The 24,727-nt window shown below is 39.3% G+C and overlaps 1 protein-coding gene and 1 non-coding gene across 2 annotated transcripts in view; both read right to left on the reverse strand.

The window, feature by feature from the left end:
• The window catches only part of LOC101740626 (uncharacterized), a 209,655-nt gene extending 185,655 nt beyond the window's left edge, over positions 1 to 24,000 (reverse strand). The window contains exon 1 of the mRNA XM_038016229.2: positions 23,768 to 24,000. Within this exon, the coding sequence (XP_037872157.1) occupies positions 23,768 to 23,917 (150 nt within the window). The 5' untranslated portion in view covers positions 23,918 to 24,000. The remainder of the gene's footprint in view (positions 1 to 23,767) is intronic.
• On the reverse strand, positions 9,403 to 9,476 carry Mir2786 (microRNA mir-2786). Its single transcript, NR_107370.1, has one exon. It is a non-coding gene; the product is annotated as a microRNA mir-2786 (primary transcript).
• Positions 24,001 to 24,727: the final 727 nt, after the last annotated feature.

A 24,727-nucleotide genomic window follows, 5' to 3' on the forward strand; every position in this document is an offset into this window, starting at 1 on the left:
AAAAACCAGAATAAATTACAAACGATCATTCTACTCCCAAATATTCCCTGTACCATGGAAACCAGAGATTGATATACCTATATTCAGATACTTTTGAATATATAACTATAAATTATATTAAGAATCCATACAAAGCGCAAAGAGATTTGTCCACGTATATTTGGTCTACGTGGGCATCAAATCCGTGAAACTCGGCCTACTTCACCACAGAGTCATTAAAGTAAGCTGTATTGGCCAATTAGCTACAACTAAAAAGGGTTGCAGCCGAGAAAAGGTCAAGCACCACACACACAACTTACCCTAGAGTAAGACCTGCCCTATGAAATATTAAAGTAATTATATTGCCAGAAAATATTCGTACAAAAATTTAAACGCACCGGGTTGTGGCATTTCTATAAGATTTATATTGTACTGGACGTTTTGTGAGTCCGCGCGGGTGGGTACCACCAGCCCGCCTATTTCTGCCGTGAAGCAGTAATGCGTTTCGGTTTGAAGGGTGGGACAGCCGTTGTAACTATACTCAGACCTTAGAACTTATATCTCAAGGTAGGTGGCGCATTTACGTCGTAGATGTCTATGGGATCCAGTAACCACTTAACACCAGGTGGGCTGTGAGCTCGTCCACCCATCTAAGCAATAAAAAAAATTAATAAAAAAAACTATCGATGGTAGTGTGTATGGTAGATGGTACTACTGATAGTAGTGGTACCTAGTCTAACTGTTCACAAATTATAAGGCCAATCGTCTTTATTTAGATTGCCCGACGCGTTTAAAGTGCCGTAATCCTCTAAGCTTAGCGTTTTCAGTAGAGAAACCCTCATTAGGATGCGCGGTCATAATTCCATTACCTTTGAACGCTAAGGTTGGTTGAATGGGATTTTTTAAATTCAACAAAAAATGCGTAATTATTATTAAGTAGTTAACATCGAACTTCATCCTTGGAAATTACTCATTAAAAATTGTAATTCCTTGATTTATAATAAAATTGGCGTGACAGCTAAGACGGCTCTTAAGGGCTTTGAGTAATATAACTTTAATTTTATAATATAACAAATCAAAATAATTTAACATAAATCAACTCACACAGTATAACAAATCTTCCAATGCGCTTAAAGGAGGCACAGTTCCCAAGATACTGGCTACGTTACCTCGTTGGACAGCCAGACTCTCTCTCTGTGCAAAGTACCAGCCAGCTTTAGCATCACGTGTAACCTCCTTCAAGCGTTTGGAGATTTCTGACAAAAATTTCTTTGCTTCAGGGCCCCAAGGGCTTTGAGTAAATTTTTTATTTCCCCTTTTTCCTATTAACCTTAACTTTAACGTAACTGTTTTTAATAGATGCTAGAGACGCGTCACGCTCCACTGTAACAATCGATGTTTTTGTAAAATAAAGATGTGTGGTATCGTGGGACACCGGATAGGAACGGAGTTCCTTATTATAAAAATATTAATTTTGAGTTCTATTCGAGGTATAAAGAAAATAAAACTGGAGGTTTCGCAACAACCCACGGTCATTCGATAACATGCGAACTTATTGTGATACACTTCATTCACGGTTGTTTGCATAAGAGTTAGTGTATTGGCAAACGAACGCGTCTGAGATCGTGGTCAATGAATGATAAAAAAATATGTTATTTTTTGTACGTTATTACAAAGCTAAGTCGTACACTGCGTGCATTACTAATAAAAATCTTACGTTACGGACGTTTTTTCCCGGTTAGGATACCACTCCGCATCGTCCCATAAGAAACTTCGTTCGAAAAAACATTGATTTCTTAGAACTAATCGCGCGCCTATTTCAACACTGAAAGTACACCGGTCATCGTTCTTATCGAACCCGTCGCTTGCGAGGAAGGGCTCGACGAGTAAATTAACTCTCAGACACAGCCCACTGAGTTTCTCGCGGGATCTTCTCAGTTGGTCGCGATTCCGATCCGGTGGTAGATTCTGCGAAGCACTGCTCTTGCTAGGGCTAGTGTTAGCAATATCGTCAGGTTGAGCCCCGTGAGCTCAACTACTAGTTCGATGAATCTAGTATAACACCTCGAGGTTACTAAAATAGGCAGAAAAAAAACTGATAGTACCAGGACGAGGAACCTTCTTGGAATTGCCAAAAACAATTCAAACCGAAACGCATTGCTGCTTCACGGCAGAAATAGGCAGGGCAGTGGTTACCTACCCATACGGACTCACAACAGGTCCTACCACCAGTAATTACACAAATTATAATTTTGCGGGTTTGATTTTTATTACACGGTGTTCTTCCTTCACCGTGGAAGTCAATCGTGAACATTTGTTAAGTACGTATTTCATAAAAAAATTGGTATTCGCCTGCGGGATTCGAACACCGGTGCATCGATAGGTACGAAAGCACCAGACGTCTTAACCTTTAGGCCACGACGACTTGTTGGAAGAGGCAGACTTGGCCATCATGCGACACTCATTTAGAAAATAAATTCATTAGCACATAACATTAATGAACTCCTCTAACACTGTTTAGCAATTTAATTAACCTCGGCATTGTTTACGTTGTTAATATTATAATAACAAAAAAAGACGTGTGGCACTCGGGGACTGCAGCAGTAAAGCTATTGCAAAGCATTTTTTATCAACTTAGGCAATAACAATTAGACATTAATAATTTAATATTAAAACAATAATAAAAATAAGACCACGCTATATTTATAAACATTAACAAAAGCAAAACATTAACTATCCCCTTCACACTCATAAGCTTTATTTTTATTTTTATTGCTTGACCGCGTGAGAGAGAGATGGGCAGACTTTTCATAATGCGCATGCAGTGCGACGTCACGCCGCACGTTTCTTCACAAACACTACACCAGCGCAACCTGTGAATGTGTTGAACGCGAGCTACATAGTAGGCGTAGTGGGGGTGTCACGTTATTTTCGTTACGGAATTTCTTGATTCAGTCGCCACGCTCAAGGCCCAAGATAGAAGCTATGCAATAGCTTAAAATTCACATACTATAACAAACATCTGTCTGATTTCGGAGTATGTATATGCTTTTAAATGATTGAGTTTTATTTACATTATAGTAAGATTAAAAAAGTTTTTTTTTTTTTTATTGACCGCGCAGGCAGACGAGCATACGGCTGACCTGATGGTAAGCGGTTACGTCGCTCATGGACGTCAGCAATGCCAGCAAAAGTTTGTCTTTAGTACTGTTTATTTTTTAATTTTCGCGAATCATAATTGAAACAAACCGTCAAATCTCAAGATAATTTTATTTCTTTCTGTGCGCAAAGCTTCAAATACAAAGAATGCCTCCGAATACCGTAGCTACGAAAATTGTAAAGCATTGAAATCGTCAGAAAAAAATAAAATGAAATGAACGTAGCGAGATTAAAACGAAAAATAAGTTTTAATTATGTGTCTATATGTAGAGTTGAATAGTACAAGTCAAGTTTCAAAACGACTGAATTTCATAAACAATTCCATGACATCCTAGTTGCTTTCATTTACATATAAAGTTATTTATTATACTTATATACTGTCTACTCAAAACCCCCTTATCATAATAATATATTATTTTACCTCTCATTATAATAATTATATTCAAATATTTAAATACCTATGCATCTTGTTAAATTTCGAAGTAGTCAATAGCGTCGAAATTTAATAAAAGTATTTATTAGCTTTAAAAAAAAAAAAAAGACAATTAGAATACTTTATATATCTGTATATTTAAAAATGAATTGCTGTTCGTTAGTCTCGCTAAAACTCGAGAACGGCTGGACCGATTTGGCTAATTTTAGTCTTGAATTATTCGTGGAAGTCCAGAGAAGGTTTAAAATGTGAAAAAATATAAAAAAGCTCGGAGTTATATAAAAACAAACAGTTTTGTTTTTCCTTTGATGTGTCCCCTTGATGTGTCTTTTATTTATCGATTGAGGCACTACGAAGTCTGCCGGCTCAGCTAGAATTGAAAAACTTCAGAGGTGTCAAGGGACACCCGGATGCAACGAAGTTCCTTTCGATTAATTAGTGAAGGAATTGTAATTTTTTTTTTAAGCTATAATAATAAATTACGGCATTATGAAGAAGAAAAAGACAATACTATGAACTAAATTACTATTGTTGAAACGCTATCTCGAGAAACTGTACTCATTACGCGGACCAATCGGATACGAGCAATGTCACGCGATAAGCGCCTACACGTTGATTGGTCAGAATGACGGATCTAAAAAGTGTCGTGACAACTTTTCGTAAGAATTTTTTCCGTCTAGCCCCCTTTCACAACGCGCGATAAGGAACTTCGTTCCAATAAAAAAAATCCTTTAAATCAGGCTAGATTCTTAAACTCCCTTTAATCTTTCGTTGCTACATTTACGATGAAGCGACGTCACAATATGGCGCCGTAACAAGTAACGAGCCAGATTTATATCTAAGCACAGCTCACCGTCTGCTTTTATTGCAGCGTAGCAGTTAAAATACAATTTAATTGTATATTCCGTGAGATTACGTTGTCTAAAATTTAAAACGTCTTCTTTCTCTCTTGTATTTTGTCTTTCATTTGTCTATCGAGTTTCTGTGTGCAATACAGTGTATGTAAGTGAATAAACTCTTTGGTTTTCACGACACATTATTAATAGGAATTTTGATGTTTAGTATTTTCCTTATTTCCGCTTCCTCATCGTTGGTAGCCTAAGCCTAGGTGAGCTCTCCGGTTGAACCTGAGAGAATTTCCTAACACTAGACCTAGCAAGAGCAGTGCTTCGCTGAATCTACCACTAGATAGGAATCGCGACCCACAGAGAAGATCCGGCGAGAAACTCGGTGGGTTGTGTTTATGGACTACAATTGTTTCACATTTTAGGTTATTTTATTAGGAAATATGAAAAGAATATTAAAAAAAAAACACGTGTGGCACTCGGAGACTGCCGCGGTAAAGCTATTGCATAGCATTTTTTATCAACTAATGCAATTATAATAAATTTTTTTGTCTGGAGGAAATCACCGGACTTCGCCCTCCACTGGGGATGGAGGGCGGCGCTGTCGGAGTTTAACCGACTAAAACCTCCTGTCGCTCAACAACTAGCATCCAAACCTCGCATGATACAGAACTCGTGAAAAGGCAAAGGGGGGAAAGCGAAGCGCTTAGTGTGGAGCATATCTCTCCCATCACCCTCCTCCTCGGGACGCCGGACCGGCGGTCGTCGGCGCCACGACCACCAGCTCTCTCGGTTGGCAGGCTATCCGAAGCCCGCCTAGATGGCGCCGGTTAGAATGGTCTACCCTACGGAATACCCCGCTGGGCGTGGAACCATCGTGGGTTGAGGATAGCCGGCCGTCCATCACCCGGATGATGCAATTATAATTAGACAATAATAATTTAATATTAAAACAATAATAAAATATGATCACGGTATATTTATAAACATTAACAAAAGCAAAAAATTAACTGTCCCCTTCACACTCATAAGCTAGACCGCGCGAGAGAGAGAGATGGGCAGACTTTTCATGATGCGCATGCAGTGCGACGTCACGCCGCGCGCTTATTCACAAACACTACATAAGCGCAACGTGTGAATGTGTTGAACGCGAGCTACATGGTAGGCGGAGTGGGGGGTGTTAGGTTTTATTTTCGTTACAGAATTTCTTGATTCGGTCGCCGCGCTCAAAGCCCGTAATAAAATCTATGCAATAGCTTAACTATTAAACTATTAAAAACTATTAAAATTAAAATTTCTTCTGCCATCTTGAATACGAGGATAAAGTGTTAAAACTCAATATTTCGACTACATTTGCCACTGAATAGGTACTGATTCAGAAATCACGAACGCTACCATTTGTTTTTGTTTTCAAGATCGGTCCTGATACACTTTACATTATGAAGATCTTATTTATACGTTCGCTTGTCATTGAAAATTCGATACTCCAGTTCGCACAGTCGATTGCGACGAAGAGACGATCGACCTTAGGGATTTATATTGAATAGCACCGGAACGCGAGTATGGACCAAGCGAAGATGTTTAAGCGATTTATTATTATTATTTTTTATTATTGCTTATATGGGTGGACGAGCTCACAGCCCACCTGGTGTTAAGTGGTTACTGGAGCCCATAGACATCTACAACGTAAATGTGCCACCCATCTTGAGATATAAGTTCTAAGGTCTCAATATAGTTACAACGGCCGCCCCACCTTTAAACCGAAACGCATTATTGCTTCATGGCAGAAATAGGCAGGGTGGTGGTACCTACCCGCGCGGACTCACAAGAGGTCCTACCACCAGATTTGAAATATGTGTCGTGGAATACGACTTATATAATACACACTTCTTTACAATACACATTACATATAAACATTGTTTTGATTTCTATATAAACAAGAAGATGTTGTTTTGATTAATATAGTAGAGTATTTGGATTTGCACTTTTTGTCCGCTGTTTCCCAGGCGCTATGACAGTTCCTTCTTCAAACGAGGCTTGCGGAGAGTACTAAGTGTTAGGCAGCGGCTTAGCTAAACTTTAAAACTAAACTTTAAAAATCAAAAAGTAACTAATTTTCGACATTGATTCCAAAACTACAAATATATGGTAAAAAAAATTGTGATTTTCGTGAACGAGTTGATAAAGTATCATCATATATTAAAATATAATATAAGTATAGTATTGTAATTAGTATTAAAATTATAGAATTATAAACTTCGATAATCCTGCACCCATTAGCTGTATGTAAAACTTTCTCTCTCTCTTATATTAACATATATTAAACAGTGATTAATCAATATGTCACTGAATAGCAAACAATAGCATAGCTTCAGCTTCGTGACGACATATTTCCTTCACAGACTATTTTCGATAAGCTTATTACTACATGAAGCGTTATTAGTATAACAATTGGCACGAGTCTTGAGCTATGTATGAGCAGTAGTCCATTTTTGGGTCTGTTTGGGGGAACGAGGCAAGGAGGGGGAGGTGGTGCCGGCCATGTTGATTACGTGATTGGCTCTTCCCACGTCACCGCACATGTCGTTAGTTGTGATTAGATCCCTGTGTTGTGCACGCGTATTACTGCAGCAAACTACACTTTCGTCCAATTTTATTGGTCACAAATTTTTTTTACTAACGCAGATGCATCCCCGCTCTTTTGCGAGAACTCAATACTCGTGCCGATTATTATACCACACTAATATTCCACAAATATGTATTTTAAAGGAATACCTTTAAAAAATATTGCGTTTCTATATTATATAATAGGTTAGCTCATGACTTGTACCACACACAGAGTGAAAGGCGTTTTTACGATCGAAGAACACATACATACGTACATTCTATTTTTACCATTTGTATTGGGCGGTTTGTTTTGTGATGAAATGTTAAGCATTTAATGCTCACAATAAGGTTATTTTCTGGTTATTTAACTTATTTTTAGTATATTAATAAGGTCATATTAATCATTCTCGTAGATTCGAAAGAGGGATTTACAGAATAATGGGCAGTCACGGTCAGCGAGAGAGTTATATTGTACATTAAAATTGTCAGCATAAGTAACCAAGAAGAGAAGTTTGAGTAGGAAAGCGGACCCTGGCACTAGACCTGGAAACGCTAGGAAGAAGAAAAAGAAGAAGAATGAATTGTCATTCTTCTACTTCTATTCTATCTATGATTGCATAGCAATTAAACATTCGTTACTATTACGAATACAATCAACAAATATTGAATTAAGTCACTGAGCCATTGTAGTCAGCGACTAGTAATTAATTGTAACTTACACATTATATATGAGTCGTCTATTATCAAAGGTGGCAATCTGTGCATTTGGACAAAAAAATTTTATTGATATGTCAATACAGATTGATTTGAATATAATCGTCTCCTTCAAAGAATACGGTTCAAAACTTGCATTAAATAAAGGTTAATAGTTAACCTGTTATTTATCTAAGATGTCGTTCCGAAGAGTTTTGTGACTGCCAATGGAATACAAAGTCAATAATTCGTTTTTCTGATTTACCAATCATTGTCCAAAAGTTAGATTGCCGGCTTTGATAATAGTCGACTCATATGTCGGAGAAGCCACAATTATTAACACCATCGTCAGACATCGTAGGGGCGAATAGGATGATCAAGCTAAGAGAAATATTGAGTACACCAATCACGTTTGTTATCTTAGAACAACTTAGAAATGTATGTATGTAGAATGTAACTATACTTGAGACCTTAGAACTTGTATCTCAAGGTGGGTGGCGCATTTACGTTGTGGATGTCTATGGGCTCCAGTAATCACTTAACACCAGGTGGGCTGTGAGCTCGTCCACCAACCTAAGCAATAAAAAAAAAAAAAAGAAATATTCTCTTGACGTTACAAAAAGAAAACGATTGATAGTTCTAAGGGCAGCATCGCTCTTCAAGAAGGCTGGTTGGTAAGTGTGGTGGCGTCTGCGCGCCTCCATCGGCTAGGCTCTGTTGTAGTACGAAGTTAGCCGAGTTCCGACGATACCGCAATCGTGCTGCCATCTCTCGGGAATCGTGCTGCGTTTCGTTTAGCTACCAAACTAATGACCGTCTCCGACATATTAATATATTGACAAGATCAAATTAGAAATGAGAAAAACCAGGAAAGCCATGGCAATCGACATATTTGTCGTCTTCGTGGCCTAACGGATAAGACGTCCGGTGCATTCGTGTTGAGGCGATGCACCGGTGTTCGAATCCCGCAGGCGGGTACCAATTTTTCTAATGAAATACGTACTCAACAAATGTTCACGATTGACTTCCACGGTGAAGGAATAACATCGTGTAATAAAAATCAAACCCGCAAAATTATAATTTGCGTAATTACTGGTGGTAGGACCTCTTGTCAGTCCGCACGGGTAGGTACCACCAACCTGCCTATTTCTGCCGTGAAGCAGTGATGCATTTCGGTTTGAAGGGTGGGGCAGCCGTTGTAACTATAATTGAGACCTTAGAACTTATATCTCAAAGTCGGTGGCGCATTTACGTTGTAGATGTATATGGGCTCCAGTAACCACTTAACACCAGGTGGGCTGTAAGCTCGTCCACTCAACTAAGCAGTAAAAAAAAAAACATAGCCCAAATAACTGCGACGTTAAAGTGGCAGTGGGCAGGGCAAATTGCTCGTAGAAGTGGCAGACGTTGGGGCCAAAAAGTTCTTGAGTGGTGACCGCGTACCGGAAGACGTAGCGTGGGTAGGCCTCCCACAAGATGGGTGGATGACTTATTGAGGTTCGTGGGGATCCGCTGGATGCAAACAGCGCAGGACCGATCTTTGTGGCGAGGCTTGGGGGAGATCTATGTCCAGCAGTGGACGTTTGTGGGCTAATAAAAAAAAAAAACTTAGTCTACTCCATGCAATTCAGACCGACGTCTTCGTATCTTCGATTTTGTGCTGCACGGATCTTGAGTTGATTTAGCACAATTCACCAGGTCATGAAGGCGAGAGAGTACGCTAGCTGATATTCCTTCGCCTGCATAACCTGAAGAAATGAGCCTCCCTGGTCTTCGGATCCTTATTCTGTTGAATAATAATTAATGACATCTATCTTTTTATTGTTAACCAAGAATGTTGAGCTTACAGCACATTCGGTGTCGGTTACCCAAGCATACATATGTAAAATACTTCCACGCAATTTGAGACATGAAGACAGATGAATTTTTCTGTATAACGGCTACACAACACTTCGAATCCAAACGCATGCCTGCTTCGTGGATATAGACAAGACATTACAGGATTTACATTAAACCATACTATCAGTACTCGAGACAATTGAGATCAGTTTCGCCATTAACACAAATATAAATGAATGTTTGTTTGTCTAACGCATAGAGATGAGTTCAAACAATTAATCTGATTGCGATGAAAATCTGTACAGTTGTTATTGGGGCTTAAAGGTTTATGTCATAGTACGATCATCATACGATAGGTGGCGCTTGAGTAGTTTAGCAACTGCCACAGCAATGTCTTATAGTAAACGTTGATTTTAAAATGAAATATTCATATATAGTATAATTATTCTACAGAAAATAGCAAATGGCATACCCTAGGCAAATCACACCGAGCCCTCATAAAATATGCAGTCGCTTAAGACCACAATGTCCTAAATTAAATCTCTTATATTTACAGCGTTCAAACCATAAATGAGGCGTCGTCGAGTCTCGGAATTCTTCCATATTTCAGTGTCTCGCACAAACATGGGGAGGTGCGCAGAGAGGGACAGTGAACCATTAGTAGGTAGCTAAACAAGATGAAACATAATGTTAACTATAAAGAGAATTAAGTTCAAGCAATATCATTTTTTTTTGGGCAGGAGCCGAACCTTCTTCCGAGATATCCACGCTTAGGGGGCACGCGGGGTATGTGAGACTTGATGATCTACAGAATTTGGAAGCAGACCGCGGGCCCAAGGATTTTTATACGGCTCTACCGCATCGAACGACCCCACTTTGCACTCTCACAAGCGACGCCGGTCTCCGCGGTACGGCAGCTCGTCAGGCCGCCCGAGCGATGCTGCTGGTATTCGGGGATACCCCTCTGAATCAGAACCAGCTTGCCGAGTCGTATCGCGATACACCGCCGACCTGATTACTCTTCCGCAATATGCTTGCTGACAACAGCTACGACAGTAATGCAGATTTCGTATAAACAGAAACAACTGGCTACACGGCAGAAATAGCGAAGATGATGGTATCTGCAAGCTTAGAAATCACCCTACCACAATAACATGAATAAATTAAAGGAATCATTATCCACAGGTGGTCGGTGTAGACCGTGGTATGCGATCATCAAACACCAGACCGACCTCTGGTCCAAAATCCAAGATAATGGTTGGCAATCAGCCCAAATGAATTGGTATCGGAGTCCAAAGTATTTTGGCGGTAACTTTATTATACATACTAGCTTTTGCCCGCGACTCCGCCCGCGTGGAATAATTACTTTGGCATAACGCTAAATTTTACCCCCCACTTAATTTACCTAGAAAGTGAAAATATTTTGAAACATTCTTTATCGGTGCTTCACTTTTATTGGTCTTACCGTGATGTTATATAGCCTATATATAGCCTTCCTCAATCAATGGGCTAACTAACACTGAAATAATTTTTCAAATCGGACCAGTAGTTCCTGAGATTAGCGCGTTCAAACAAACAAACTCTATTTCACTACGAAGAGTAATGGTAATGACTCAGAACAGTTGTCACTATAGCCTCATATCATAACAAGGGCATTTACGTTGTCTTATTGGGATAAGTAAATGCGAATGATAACTTATAGAAGGACCCCCTCCTAATCCGAACCCTGAGTCCGGCTGTGTACAGGGCAAACTGGAAATGGGCAATATCCTCAGCAGTGCCCCCTTTCCGCATAATTCGCTAATCAACTCTGAGCTGAAGTACCTACCGGGAATTTCCTTCGCTCTCCCGGACTCGTTCATAATAACGTCTTTTTGAATGTGTGCAATTACGCTGACTACTTCACAGAATTTCAAATGTTACTTGCAGACTGAGAAAGTTGACCATAAGCAAAATAGGGTACTTTATTTATTTGTTTATTACACTTCATGTAAAATTTACATTGGCGGATTTAATGCCTAAGGCATTCTCTACCAGTCAACCAAATGTAGTGCAGAGTGTATAGCGGTAGGTGCAATATAATTTATATGAAGTTACAAATACATACACAAAAACAAAATGTGTGCAATTCACACGTGGTAGAAGTGAAACCTTCCAAAATTAAAATACAATTATCCTAAACGTCTTAAGTATATGTAAAATTTTGTCATTAGTAAATAATTGTAAGGTAGTGCCCTCTGTGAATTGATATTTTAATTTCACGTATAATCCTAAATTAAAATTCACTACAAGAGCTTTCATACACACGTTAGTATTAAAAAATCTCACAGATGGCGCTGTATTAAATAGTATGTATATTTCTGCCTCATTCTTTGCTGGCTTCATCCTACACATTTTTGTATTTGTGTCTCTTACCTGTCGTTTTTTCCGTTGCATCCGGTTTGAAATCACAACGATTCTAAAGAAGTTTTCACTTCAAAAAAGGTATATACATACATATATATATACAATCACATATACATACATATATAACTTTAACCCACGATGAGGAAATATGTTTCATGAAGTCGTGTATTTGTGGTGCATGACGATGATAAGATTATGATTGACGCCGCTTTAGTAATATTGTGCTTCAACAAGTGGACGCTCCTCTTCTTTGAATCGTGTTCTTCAAGGCTGAGGCTCGTGACCTTTATGGACTATTTTTTTTGGACTATGTTCCTCCATTATTTCCTGTCCTCTGCGTAGCGACATTGACGATAAAGTCCTATGTCGTCTTAATTTGATCGGACCTGTATATGGGACTACGTCCCTCAACTTCTTTCCTCCACTTTGTTTGCCGGTGATAAGTAGTTTCTCAAAATATTCGCAAGTGGGCGCTAGGGCCAAATAATTCTTGACTATCGACCGCGTCCCGAAAGACGTCACTTGAGTAAAGATCCCTTGAGGTGGACAGACGACTTGTCGTGATGCCCCTCAACTAGTCAAGGCAGAATCGATCATAGTGATGAACGAGGGGAGTGCTCTGAGGAATTGTTTGAGATGACATCCTGTTTTTACTATCGCACCGCCCGCCATCGGAGCAGAGTCCATCCATACTACCTGGGGCCACTGCGTTCATAAACAGTGCGTTTCCTTCTTTTTCCTCCTCCTCTAAACGAGGAAATTAGCCCATAGACACAGCCCACTGAGTTAGTTTCTCGCCGGATCTTCTCAGTGGGTCGCGTTTCCGATCCGGTTGTAGATTCTGCGAAGCACTGCTCTTGCTAGGGCCAGTGTTAGCAACACCCCCCGTTTGAGCCCGTGAGCTTACCTACTAGCTGGGTAAATCTAGAACAACCCCTCGAGGTTACTAGAATAGCTAGGGAAAAAAAGTAGGGCTTGGTTTTTGATGAGGCGGTGTTCAGTGGCACCCTCCTTCTTTCCTTAATTCTTTCCTCTTTCTTTAACTTTAATAGTAGACATAAAAAAACGCAGCTCGATATCCAACTCGATACATTTATAGAGACAAAAACAATTTTGATTTTAATTTAAAACAGAGCCACGCTAATCTTTCTGTGCCTGAACTTATACGAATATATTACAGCTTATACGCATACGAGAGTCGAGTTGGCACCTCTGTTAGTTTCCGACAAACTCCACCATCCGGCAGATATTAGCTCAAATCTAGTATATAAGATTCAGTGACATCGTCAACTAGAATTTATTTATTACACTTTATGGTTTTTTTTTATTGCTTAGACGGATGGACAAGCTGACAGCCCACCTGATGTTAAGTGGTTACTGGAGCCCATAGACATCTACAACGTAAATGCGCCACCCACCTTGAGATATAAGTTCTAAGGTCTCAGTAGAGTTACGACGGCTGCCCCACCCTTCAAACCGAAACGCATTACTGCTTCACGGTGGAAATAGGCGGGGTGGTGGTACCTACCCGTGCGGACTCTCAAGAGGTCATACTTATTTACATTGGTGGACTTAATGCATAAGACATTCTCTATCAGTCGATCAAAAACAGTGCAGAGTGAATTACGCCAGCAGTATAGGTGGTAAATAATTTATAATAGTACATTTTTACTTCTGTAAATTTATAGGTCACATTCACATGTAACTCACACCAACACATCGCGTCGTTGGTTAGTTATGCTACTGGTGGTAGGACCTCTTGTGAGTCCGCACCGCCGGGTAGGTACCACCACCCTGCCTATTTCTACCGTGAAGCAGTAATGCGTTTCGGTTTGAATGGTGGAGCAGCAGTTGTAACTATACTGAGACCTTAGAACTTATATCTCAAAGTGGATGACGCATTTACGTTGTAGATGTCTATGGGCTCTAGTAATCACTTAACACCAGGTGTGTTGTGAGCTCATACACACATCGAAGCAATAAACATAAAAAATCATAACATGAATCTATACAGTAACAGGCGAGGGATTATAAATACGATACGTCATAAATAAAAAAACATTTAAGCGGAGTTAACGTACTGAATGCTTGTAAACTGTGTCCACCGTAGAGGGCAATGGTCGCAGGAAAGGATCTGTTCGACGAATGGATTAGCTAGTCCAGGATTAAATCGTAACCGAATTGTCCTCGTTGTACGTGCGAACCAGAAATTAGTTTATATCCGATGACTAATATCCGCTCCGATTCACTATTGAATTTACGAGACATGTTCAAATCCGAATCACTCACGGTCGGTCTCCCTGCAAAAATTGGAAAGGTTGTGACGCAAATAATACGCAGACGCAGACGATGATGAGCATACCGCCCATCTGATGGTGAGTGGTTACCGTCGCCCATGGACGTCAGCAATGCCAGTTACAACGCCAAGCCGCTGCCTACCGTTAATATGCGTAATGAACCTCTTTTTTTTCGATCGGTGGACGACCTCACAGCCCACCTGGTGTTAAGTGGTTACCGGAGCCCATAGACATCTACAACGTAAACGCCGCCACCCATCTTGAGATGTGAATTCTAAGGTCTCAGTATAGTTACAACGGCCGCCCCGCCCTTCAAACCAAAACGAGTTACTGCTTCACGGCAGAAATAGGCAGGGTGGTGGTATCTACCCGTGCGGACTCACAATAGGTCCTACCATCAGGAAGAATCCAATCTCTGTTTGATGGCATATAAAATAGTGTGGGCACGGTAGTTTAGTAATATTTTATTTCTAACTAGCTGACCCGGCAGATTTCGTAGTGCCTCAATCGATAAATAAAATACCTAAACTTTTGTATAAAATAAACTTAAAACAAACAAAAGTAATCCGTCCGACGGGGACAAATCAAACGGAAACCAAATTTGTTATTTTTATTTAATTCTAAGCATTTTCATATTTATCTACCTTTCAAACCTTTTCTGGACCAATAATTCAAGACCAAAATTAGCCAAATCGGTCCAGCCGTTCTCGAGTTTTAGCGAGACTAACGAACAGCAATTCATTTTTACATATACTTATACAAGGTTCTACGATCATTTTAGCAAAATTTAAAATTTAATTTTTATTTTTTTATTTTAATAATTATTGTTATACCTATATTATAATACTTTGTATTAATTGTATGTATATTTACGGAGATATGTATGTGTATATGTATGTGTACATATATGTATGTGTATTTCACTGGAATGGTACACCGCGCGTAGTTCGTTTCCAAATGATTCTTGTCCACCTGATGGTTGTCTGGAAGAGATCGCTCTTAGCGATAAGACCGCCAATTGTACTTTTTTGTTTTTAATGTATCGCACTGTTTATTTGTTTTGTGGTGTACAATAAAGAATACTCTCTCTCTCTCTCTCTCTATACATATAGATTTGACTCCAGTTTCGGTATACTTCGCCATATTTAATTTCATATCGCAACATTGTATGTAGGTTTTTTTTTTTTTTTTTTTTTTATTGCTTAGATGGTTGGACGAGCTCACAGCCCACATGGTGTTACACTGATGGACATAGGACATTATTCTGCCACTAATCGCATATAATACAATACATTAGTTACAGTTATTCTCATCCTAACAACAAAACTATAAACCACAGAATTCACGAACACAATCAACTCATGCAATTAATTCCATAATTCCTATAGAATAGAATGTTGAAAACAATTGTTTATTGTCATTTAAGCCTCGGCAAGATTAGTGAGGATAGCGCAGATGCGATATTATTTGTAATTCAAACTGTTATATTCGTTTACTTCTGAAGAGACGTAAGCGCCACGTGACGTCACTCTACATTTGATTCAAAATATTCACTCTTCTGCTGTCGATATTATCATTGTATTGTCGTAATACAAGAATACGTATGGCATTTATATGGCATTATTACATGGTAGTAATTAGTATTCTAACTTTTTTTTATTAATCACAGCCCACCTGGTGTTAAATGGTTACTGGAGTCCATCTACAACGTAAATACGCCACCCACCTTGAGATATAAGATATAAGTTCTAAGGTCTCAGTATAGTTACGACGGCTGCCCCTCCCTTAAAACCGAAACGCATTACTGCTTCACGGCAGAAATAGGCCGAGGGTGGTGGTACCTACCCGCGCGGACTCACAACAGGTCCTACCACCAGTAATAACGCAATTTATAATTTTGCGGGTTTGATGTTATTCCTTTACCGTCGAAGTCAATCTTGAACATTTGTTAAGTACGTATTTCATTAGAGAAATTGGTACCCGCCAGCGGGATTCGAATCGAAGACGTCTTATCCTTTATTCCACGACGACTCTCAAAACAATGTTGTTTACAAAATTAGTGTAATTAATAAAGAAATTAATTATTAATTAGTGGTCCACTTACGGACCAGCTAAAATAATAATAATAATAATAATGGTTAATTCGAAGTAAGTATCAGTTGAATGGAATTAAATGTATTCAACTGACAATTATTTTTAATAATGTATTTTTATTTTATTTGTTTTGGCGATTTTAAGTATGTTTCAATGGGGCTATGTACACATATGGACTTGTTGTTCGTGTCTGAAATCATTCATTCATTCATCCATTCATTCATTCACTCATTGTACAGTATTGTTCAGTAGTTTAGATTAGGCGATCCATTTTGTCATGTTATGAGACCGATTCATGCATATACTTTATATAGATAGCATGCCAGCGTACGAACCCCTGGCCGTTAATGGTAGGGAGCCCATGTTTGGGTAGTGGGGATTGCTTCTAGGCCCGTCCCCCGACGACCCCTTTCTTTTTCTTCGTTTTCTTGGAATCGAGGTGGAGTAATTAGAGCGTGAATACACCGTCAGTTTAAAAGCGATAGACCAGATAACGTGCTCCTTTAGTACGTTGAGCGCTCTTCAGAAGTACACTTTACGGCTCTAAGAAGAGCGGCGATAATCCAGTGATCCAAGAACTCGCCCATCAACTAAAGATCCTGTCCGTTCAGGATCCCTAATAACTAGACTAAGGACGAGACGCTCAAAATATTGTCAGCTGTCAGCTAGGGGTGCCGCTTTGATTTTTTTATGTAGTTACTAGCTGACCCGGCAAACGTTGTTTTGCCATATGTAAGATTTCTAGGGAATTTCTAGTGTAGAAAAAAAAACTAACTTCTTATAAGTGTGTAAGGATGTGGTAAATGGGTGAAAGAGGCATGTAGCGCTGTGAACGATGAGGGAATATAAAAATAACAAAACCTCATTAAACCACATAATGCTTCATTATAACAAAAAAAATATGTACAAAAAATAAACAAGAAATGTTAGGGGTGGACAACACTTAGGGGTATAAAAAATAGATAGTAGCCGATTCTCAGACCTACTGCTCATACACATAAAATTTCATAAAAATCGGTCGAACCGTTTCAGAGGAGTATGGTAACTAACATTGTGACATGTGAATTTTATATATAAGATAAAAAAAAGCTTTGAGTTTGCGATCTCATGCGTATTAAGCACGCACCGTTACATTGCGTTGCAAGCGCTTTATTCATCAAAACTGCTAAAATGAAATACACGTTTTCGAAAGCTTTTATACGTCTTTTACATGTCCAATTTCGATTTGGTCGTGTAGTTTAATCGACGCCTATACAAAGGGCATTTTCAGTGCACAATACATGAATGCTCGCTACAGTTCAACTTTGAAGCGCGGGGTCCTAGTGATAGCGTGTGCAGACAGAACAATAATAATAGTGTTACGCCGGTAAGAGTAACGCCATCTACCGCCGAATAGTCGAACGAATATCGAAGGATCTAGTAGCACCTAGAACGCTCGAGAACTACAACGCCATCTATTGTCAGATAGCGGAAATATAATACTAGAGATGTGTAGAATGTTCTTGATAATTCTAAAGATGTGGTATTGACTATAAAAACGTTGTAGAGATGGCACGCAGTCGGTCAGTAATCGGAAATACTCGAAGCGAAACAGCGAACGGATCACCTGAAGCGAAGCGGAAGAAGCGAATTGAGAGTTTTAAAGTGTTTGTGAAGTGTTCTAAGAGTTGAATACAATTTTTAAGTTATGCTTCGGTGGAAATTTATTTATCCCGAACCCCAGCGCGTAACAATAATAACAAGGAACAAATCATGCACGATGACCCGGACCCAAATTACGATTCCCTGTGTTATGAATATCAGAGACGGACATACATACTTAAAAACGTTTAAATATATACATAAATAGATGATAAACATTGAGACAAAGAGCAAACAAGCCTGTTTGTTCATCACACAAATATTTGCCCGGGGTGGGAGTCGAACCCACGACCCGCGGCGCAACAATCAGGGCCGCTAACTACTACACCACCGAGTCAGTCAGAGAAGTCAGAGAATATTTATATCCTAGGTATAACCACTTCTAGGAATCGAAAAAACCACCAGGTGGATACGGACTTTTGAAAAAAGTCTACAATGCAAGCAAAGATAAAATCTATTAAATTAAGTGAATTATATTATCATAAACAAACTTCGTGGACTTTTCATGTAAAAAAAATTCTATTATGTATTTCATTTTATTATGTATAAACATAAATCTGATCCCATCATGAGCTTAGAAAGTGATTAATGGATGAATAGCTGCTAATAAGTTAGCATAACAATTATATCTCTTGATCCTGACTAAAGAATCGCGTTATCAACAAAATAATCTTGCAAATATACAAATTCCGTATGTCAATGGAATTTGGAATATGAGTCTTATGAGGAAATACAGGTGCTACGTGAAACTTATTATTATTATTATTAATAAAATGATACCCACCTATCAAAGAGAGCACTGACCTGGAAAGTGTCTGGTAAAAGGAAGAGAGGCCGCCCCAGAACAACTTGGCGTCGCTCGGTGGAACAGGAGCTAGGGGTCTTGGGCATGACGTGGGAGGAGCTAGAACAGACTGCCCAAGACCGATATAAATGGAAAAATTTGATTCGAGCCCTACACCCCAGCAGAGGGTAATAGGAAAGCATGATGATGATGATTATTATTTTTATGAATGAAGGATCACTGTTGGCCCGGAGGTCTTTCCAGTTTCACCATGATAGGACAGGACTTATTTCTGCTCGAGTAGTAAACGGTTTTGTCGTCAGAGAATAAGGCTAACTGGGTCAGCGGCGACCGAGGAATGACGTCAATAAATAAACTAAATAGGAGCGAAGAGAGGACGGAGCCTTGCGGGACTCCAGCCTTGAGTAGTCGCGGGGAGTAGCGGGTTCCCTCGACTCGATATCGAAAAGAGCGGTTCGACAAGAAATCCCTTATGATGAGCACGAGAGTGTCCGGCACGCCCATGATGTAAAATTTGAAAATCAAACCATTGTGCCAGACTTTGTCGAACGCTTTTGCGATGTCAAAGAAAAGGGCTCCCGTCTATAACGGCTTAGCTCGGATTTTTTTTGTTGTTTCTCAAACCATATATCATGCGATTTTATATGCGATCCTGCATGTACTTATTCTTGTCTCTAATACGTTTTAAACACACGTGACATGGCTTAAATTCCAAAACGAAAGCCTTTAAAATTAATGGAGCTCATAACATATTTTTTTTCATAAACGTGAGGACTAGCTCACGGCCCACCTGATGTTTAGTGATTGCTGGAGCCCATAGACATCTACAACGTAAATGCCGCCACCCACCTTAAGATATGATTTCTAAGGTCTCAGTATAGTTACAACGGCTGCCCCACCCTTCAAACCGAAACGCATTATTGCTTCATGGCAGAAATAGGCCAATAGGCAGGGTATTGGTACCTTCCCGACCGGACTCACTGAGGCCCTACCACCAGAAAATTTTCAAAATTGATTTATATTCATTAAATACAATCCACGCTACAAGTGAGACCACACCTAATGTCACTCACACAACTTAACGCCGAAGTATTAACGATCGATGACGCTTTGCTCCCGCAGCTGCATTCTCGCATTTCGGAAAACTGATCTAACTAAATACATTTGGTACATTTAACCAAACAACATTCGACGTTCCGCAGACGCGAAAGAAAACCAGCGATTTTTTTTTATTGCTTAGATGAGTGGACGAGCTCACAGCCCACCTGATGTTAAGTCGTTACTGGAGCCCATAGACATCTACAACGTAAATGCGCCACCCACCTTGAGATATACGTTCTAAGGTCTCAAGTATAGTTACAACGGTTGCCCAACCCTTCAACCCGAAACGCATTCACGGTAGAAATAGGCAGGGTGGTGATACCTACCCCCGCGGACTCAGAAAAGGTCCTACCACTAGTAAAACTCATTCGAATAACACAAAGTAGGGGCAATTTTCCACGACGTTAAAGGGAATTCAATATGAAACCGCTGTAGTTCCGCTTAGCTACAAGTCGCACAAATTGCCTCGGAAATATAACAGCGGGTATTGCAGGGCTTACGTCGTGCTCTCAGATCGTATGGCGGTTTGTAAAAGGAAAAACTGACGTAATACCTTTTCGTTGTACCGTACATGATCATAAATAAGACGAATAAGTCACGTGTCTTTTTCACAGTTCGTCGACCTGGCTCAAAGGATAAGTATACTCGGTGTACACGTATCGAGCGACAAATCCGGGAATATAGATCTTTTTTTATTTATTGCGTTTGTGGAAAGACGAGCATACGGCCTGCCTGATGGTGAGTGGTTACAGTCGCTCATAGACGTCAGCAATGCCAGGCCAAGCCGCTGCCTACCTACTCCCCGCAAGCCTCGTTTGAAGAAGGACATATCATAGCGCTCGGGAAACACCGTAGAGCTCATTACAAAACCGGACGGTATCTGGCAGAAAAGATCTTTGAAAACGTACTGTCGATGAACGTAGTAATTCCAGATAATATGGATGAACTCTGCTCCGATGGCGGGAGGTGCCAAATGATAAAAAGGAGATGAGAGGATCATTTTGAATAATTCCTCAGAGCATTCCCCATGGAACATACGGTACAAAACACAGAGAAAATCGAAGTCCCTCCGTAGACCCAGAGGTTCCAAGCGATCCGGGACAATCGACAATCCGAACAGCCCGTTTTTGTATGGAGTCAAATAGAAGTAGCTGGTATTTGGGAGCCCCGGCCCAGAGGTGAGAGCAGTACTCCACGCAAGGCCGGACTTGTGCTTTATAAAGCGCAAGTCTCTGCCCAGGCGTGAAATGCCGCTTCGCTCTGTTGAGGAGGACTCTCAACATTTTAGAGGCCAGTTTGGCTTTACCTTCCAAATGACTCCAATACCGAACATCGCTCGAAATATCGACCCTCAGAATCCCTATACTCGCGGAAAGCTGCAAGAGTACTCCTTGAAATTACGGCGCTGGATCCTTCTTCGCAGTGAACGCTCAATCCTGTGTCTAGTTCGGTTTTGTTAGCTTAACCTATACAAATCAATCTAATCTTTTAAAGCGATTATCACCAGTTTCAAGACGTCAAATCGGCTTGAAATTTTTCATACGCATCAAAGACTGATGACAGTAATAAAAAATATATTGTTCTGGTCTAATATGAGGAGAATCATGAGAAAAAACGCCGCTGTTGACCTTGAAGTATAAGTCTCAGTTGTATAGAGCAACGGCAGTTCCATCCAATTTGCCCTAAAACACCAGTAAATGTCGGTTAGCGGAATGTTTCTTGCTACCCATTCTTGCTACCCTTAATAATCTTTACGACTACTACAGGAAGGGATGGAGTGGTGACATTACAGGTAACAGCCAAGCCAGCAAACACACACTTGAACAAGCTTCATATTACGAATAAATATTCACAAAATGTGTACTCATAAAACACTTCAATACTTTTCGAGAACTAGATCGCAACAGATCCGTACAGATCATACAGCTCGTAATATATTTCCGCTGTAGATATTGAGCGAACTCAGGCCCACACTCAAACGAGATATGAGTTTCGAGGGCTCAGATATTAAAGTTTAGTTCGTGTATTGCCAACGTGAGCTTTCAGGCCTAGCTAGTGCATGACTATCATTTTTCGAGAGCTGTAAGACGCCGCATTCGTTTACTGTAAAACTCATCTTTAAAGCGATTTGTGTTTGGTTTTCCGTTCTCCTTTAAGGTCTTATTTAAGAAAAAAAGAAATCTTAAAATTCATGTAGTCATTTATTTATTTCTTTATTTATTTAAGGATTACCGACAAGGTTTACAGTAAGACATGAAATAACATTGACATGTATAGAGCAATTGATAACTGCAACTCTAATTAGAGGCAATCACAGCATGCATTACATTAATATATCAATAGAGATTTAACAATACTGTTAATAATAATTAAAAATTAAAAATAAAAGAAAGACAACAAGGACAGTAATACCCGAGTACTCAGACCAAGGCTGAGGCTGAGGTTCAACAACAACTTTTTATAATTTTGTTCCTGAATATTGGAAGGGAATCGCCAAATATGTCAAGGTTTTCAGCTTTTCTGACTAGATTATTATAAAGGTTAGTTAGACGAGGAGTAGGTGAGTGCTTGCCTAGGTTGGTTCTGCTAAAGCGGGTGCTGAAAAGAGCAACGGGGCGACGAGGTAACCCGGATAGCACCTTCAAAGAGAATTTATTGAGGATGGATTGGGAGTCGACAGCACCGCTCATAACTTGATGTAAAAAACATAAGCCTAACATATCGCGGCGATCACTCAATGTTTGCATTTTAAAATATTTAGCCCTATCAACATAAGATTCAACATAACACTTTGATACTGATTTTACTTATGATATAATTAAAATACGACGCTTGCAGCTGAAAGTAAGTATTGTACTTTTTGACGAAGCCTGTTGCTGATAACTCTATTTCTGTAATCTGACGAAGCGTATTAAAATAATATATTTATTTTTTTGCGACATATACACTTTTTTGGGAGATATTTTTCTAAGCATATTGATATGTTTCATTAGGTACTTTATTTTAGGTGTCAATTTTATTATAATAAACGTTAGATGGGCTCTACGTGAAATTGAGCGGTTATTTAGTCCATATAAATCACAACACTAACCATGGGACAGTCGAATTTTCGACTGTATCGTATATTTGCGGCCGATTCGGTCAATTTGGGACGTAAGATATTTCGCTGCGAAACTAAGCAGGATAGTTTTGTACTTGGTAATTAGTTAAAAAGTTAATTTTGATTTGATTTCAAAGTGAATTACGTCATCAGGCAGCTATCGGTTGCATTAAAATAATGCCTATGCCACCTCTTACAGCTAGCTCTAGCTATTCTAAGCTCTAAACCATACAACACATAGAATGGATATAGTTTCATCTTGCGAAATCTTTTTACTGGTGGTAGGACCTCGTGTGACCGCAAAATTATATTTTGAGTAATCACTGGTGGTAGGACCTCTTGGAAGTCCGCACGGGTAGGTATCACCATCCCGCCTATTTCTGCCGTGAAGCAGTAATGCGTTTCGGTTTGAAGAATGGGGCAGCCGTTACTATACTGAGACCTTAGAACTATATCTCAAGGTGTGTGGCGCATTTACGTTGTAGATGTCTATGAGCTCCAGTAACCACTTAACACCAGGTGGGATGTGAGCTCGTCCACACATCTAAGCAATAAATAAAAAAAAATCGAGTTAATCCGGCGTTTTGAAGGGGGTCAAAATCATGTTCAAAGATTCCGTTACATACTAACATACATAAGTCTGAAGCTAATAAAAGCGTATTAATAAAAATAAAAGTGCTAATGTGCTGGTGGTATCCGAGTCCGTGGCGTTGCACCGTATCAGCTGAAACTTTCCAGAAACATCTGCAACGAAAACTTGTAACTTACCTGTTGTTGTTGCGGTGTGAAGTTGTGTGGCTGGAGGGGCGCGCAGGTGGGGGGCGCCGCGGTGCTCCCATAGTGCTGCTGGTATGATGACGTCAGTATCTTCTTGTGCGCTGACGCATGCGCACGATACGCACTAACGCTCAACTTCATTTTACTTCGCACTCATTATTATTATCCATTATTTATACGTTCTCACTTATCAATACGATGATTTCATAAATTTTTCTTTTACATTTTTATTAGTGGCCGTGTTGAAGTTTCATGAATTCTATTGTTTTAATTTTTATTATTACTATTATTTAAATATTGGAAGTTTTTATGTTTGAATTACTCGTTAATTAGTTCTATATTTAAAAGTTATTTGGATGCATATTTTAATTCGGAGATATATAGTTATATTTGATTTATAAGATAATTATCATCAACACTTGTTTTTTTTTTAAAATGGAAATTGAGTAAGAATTTTCTTTTACTATAGTTTTAAATATTACTACTCTATATCACAATTTTATGTTTGATTATTGTGCGATCTTAATTTGCACAACTGGACCAGTTGATTATAAGTATATTTAAAAAAATATTGTGCGTTTTAGAATATTAGACCGAATGTATAAATAATTTTACAACAAAATAAACTTGAAACTATGCGAATGGCGAATGTTTTTTTTTTTTGTAGATATAATAAAATTTTCTTGTTTATACAAAGTTAGATTGGGACTGTTTTAATTTTTTTTTTGTCGATGAATTTCGCGGCTTGCTCGAACTTTGTGGTTTATCGAATTCTGCATCTGAAACCAAAAATGAGTTCGATTAAGCGTGTATACAGAAAAAAGACGTGTGGCACTCGGATACTGCCGCGGTAAAGCTATTGCATAGCATTTTTTATCAACTTATGCAATTATAAATCGAAAATAATAATTAAATATTAAAACAACAATAAAATAAGATCCGGCGAGAAAC

Source organism: Bombyx mori, chromosome 16 (genome assembly GCF_030269925.1).
Source record: "Bombyx mori chromosome 16, ASM3026992v2".
Classification (NCBI taxonomy): domain Eukaryota; kingdom Metazoa; phylum Arthropoda; class Insecta; order Lepidoptera; family Bombycidae; genus Bombyx; species Bombyx mori.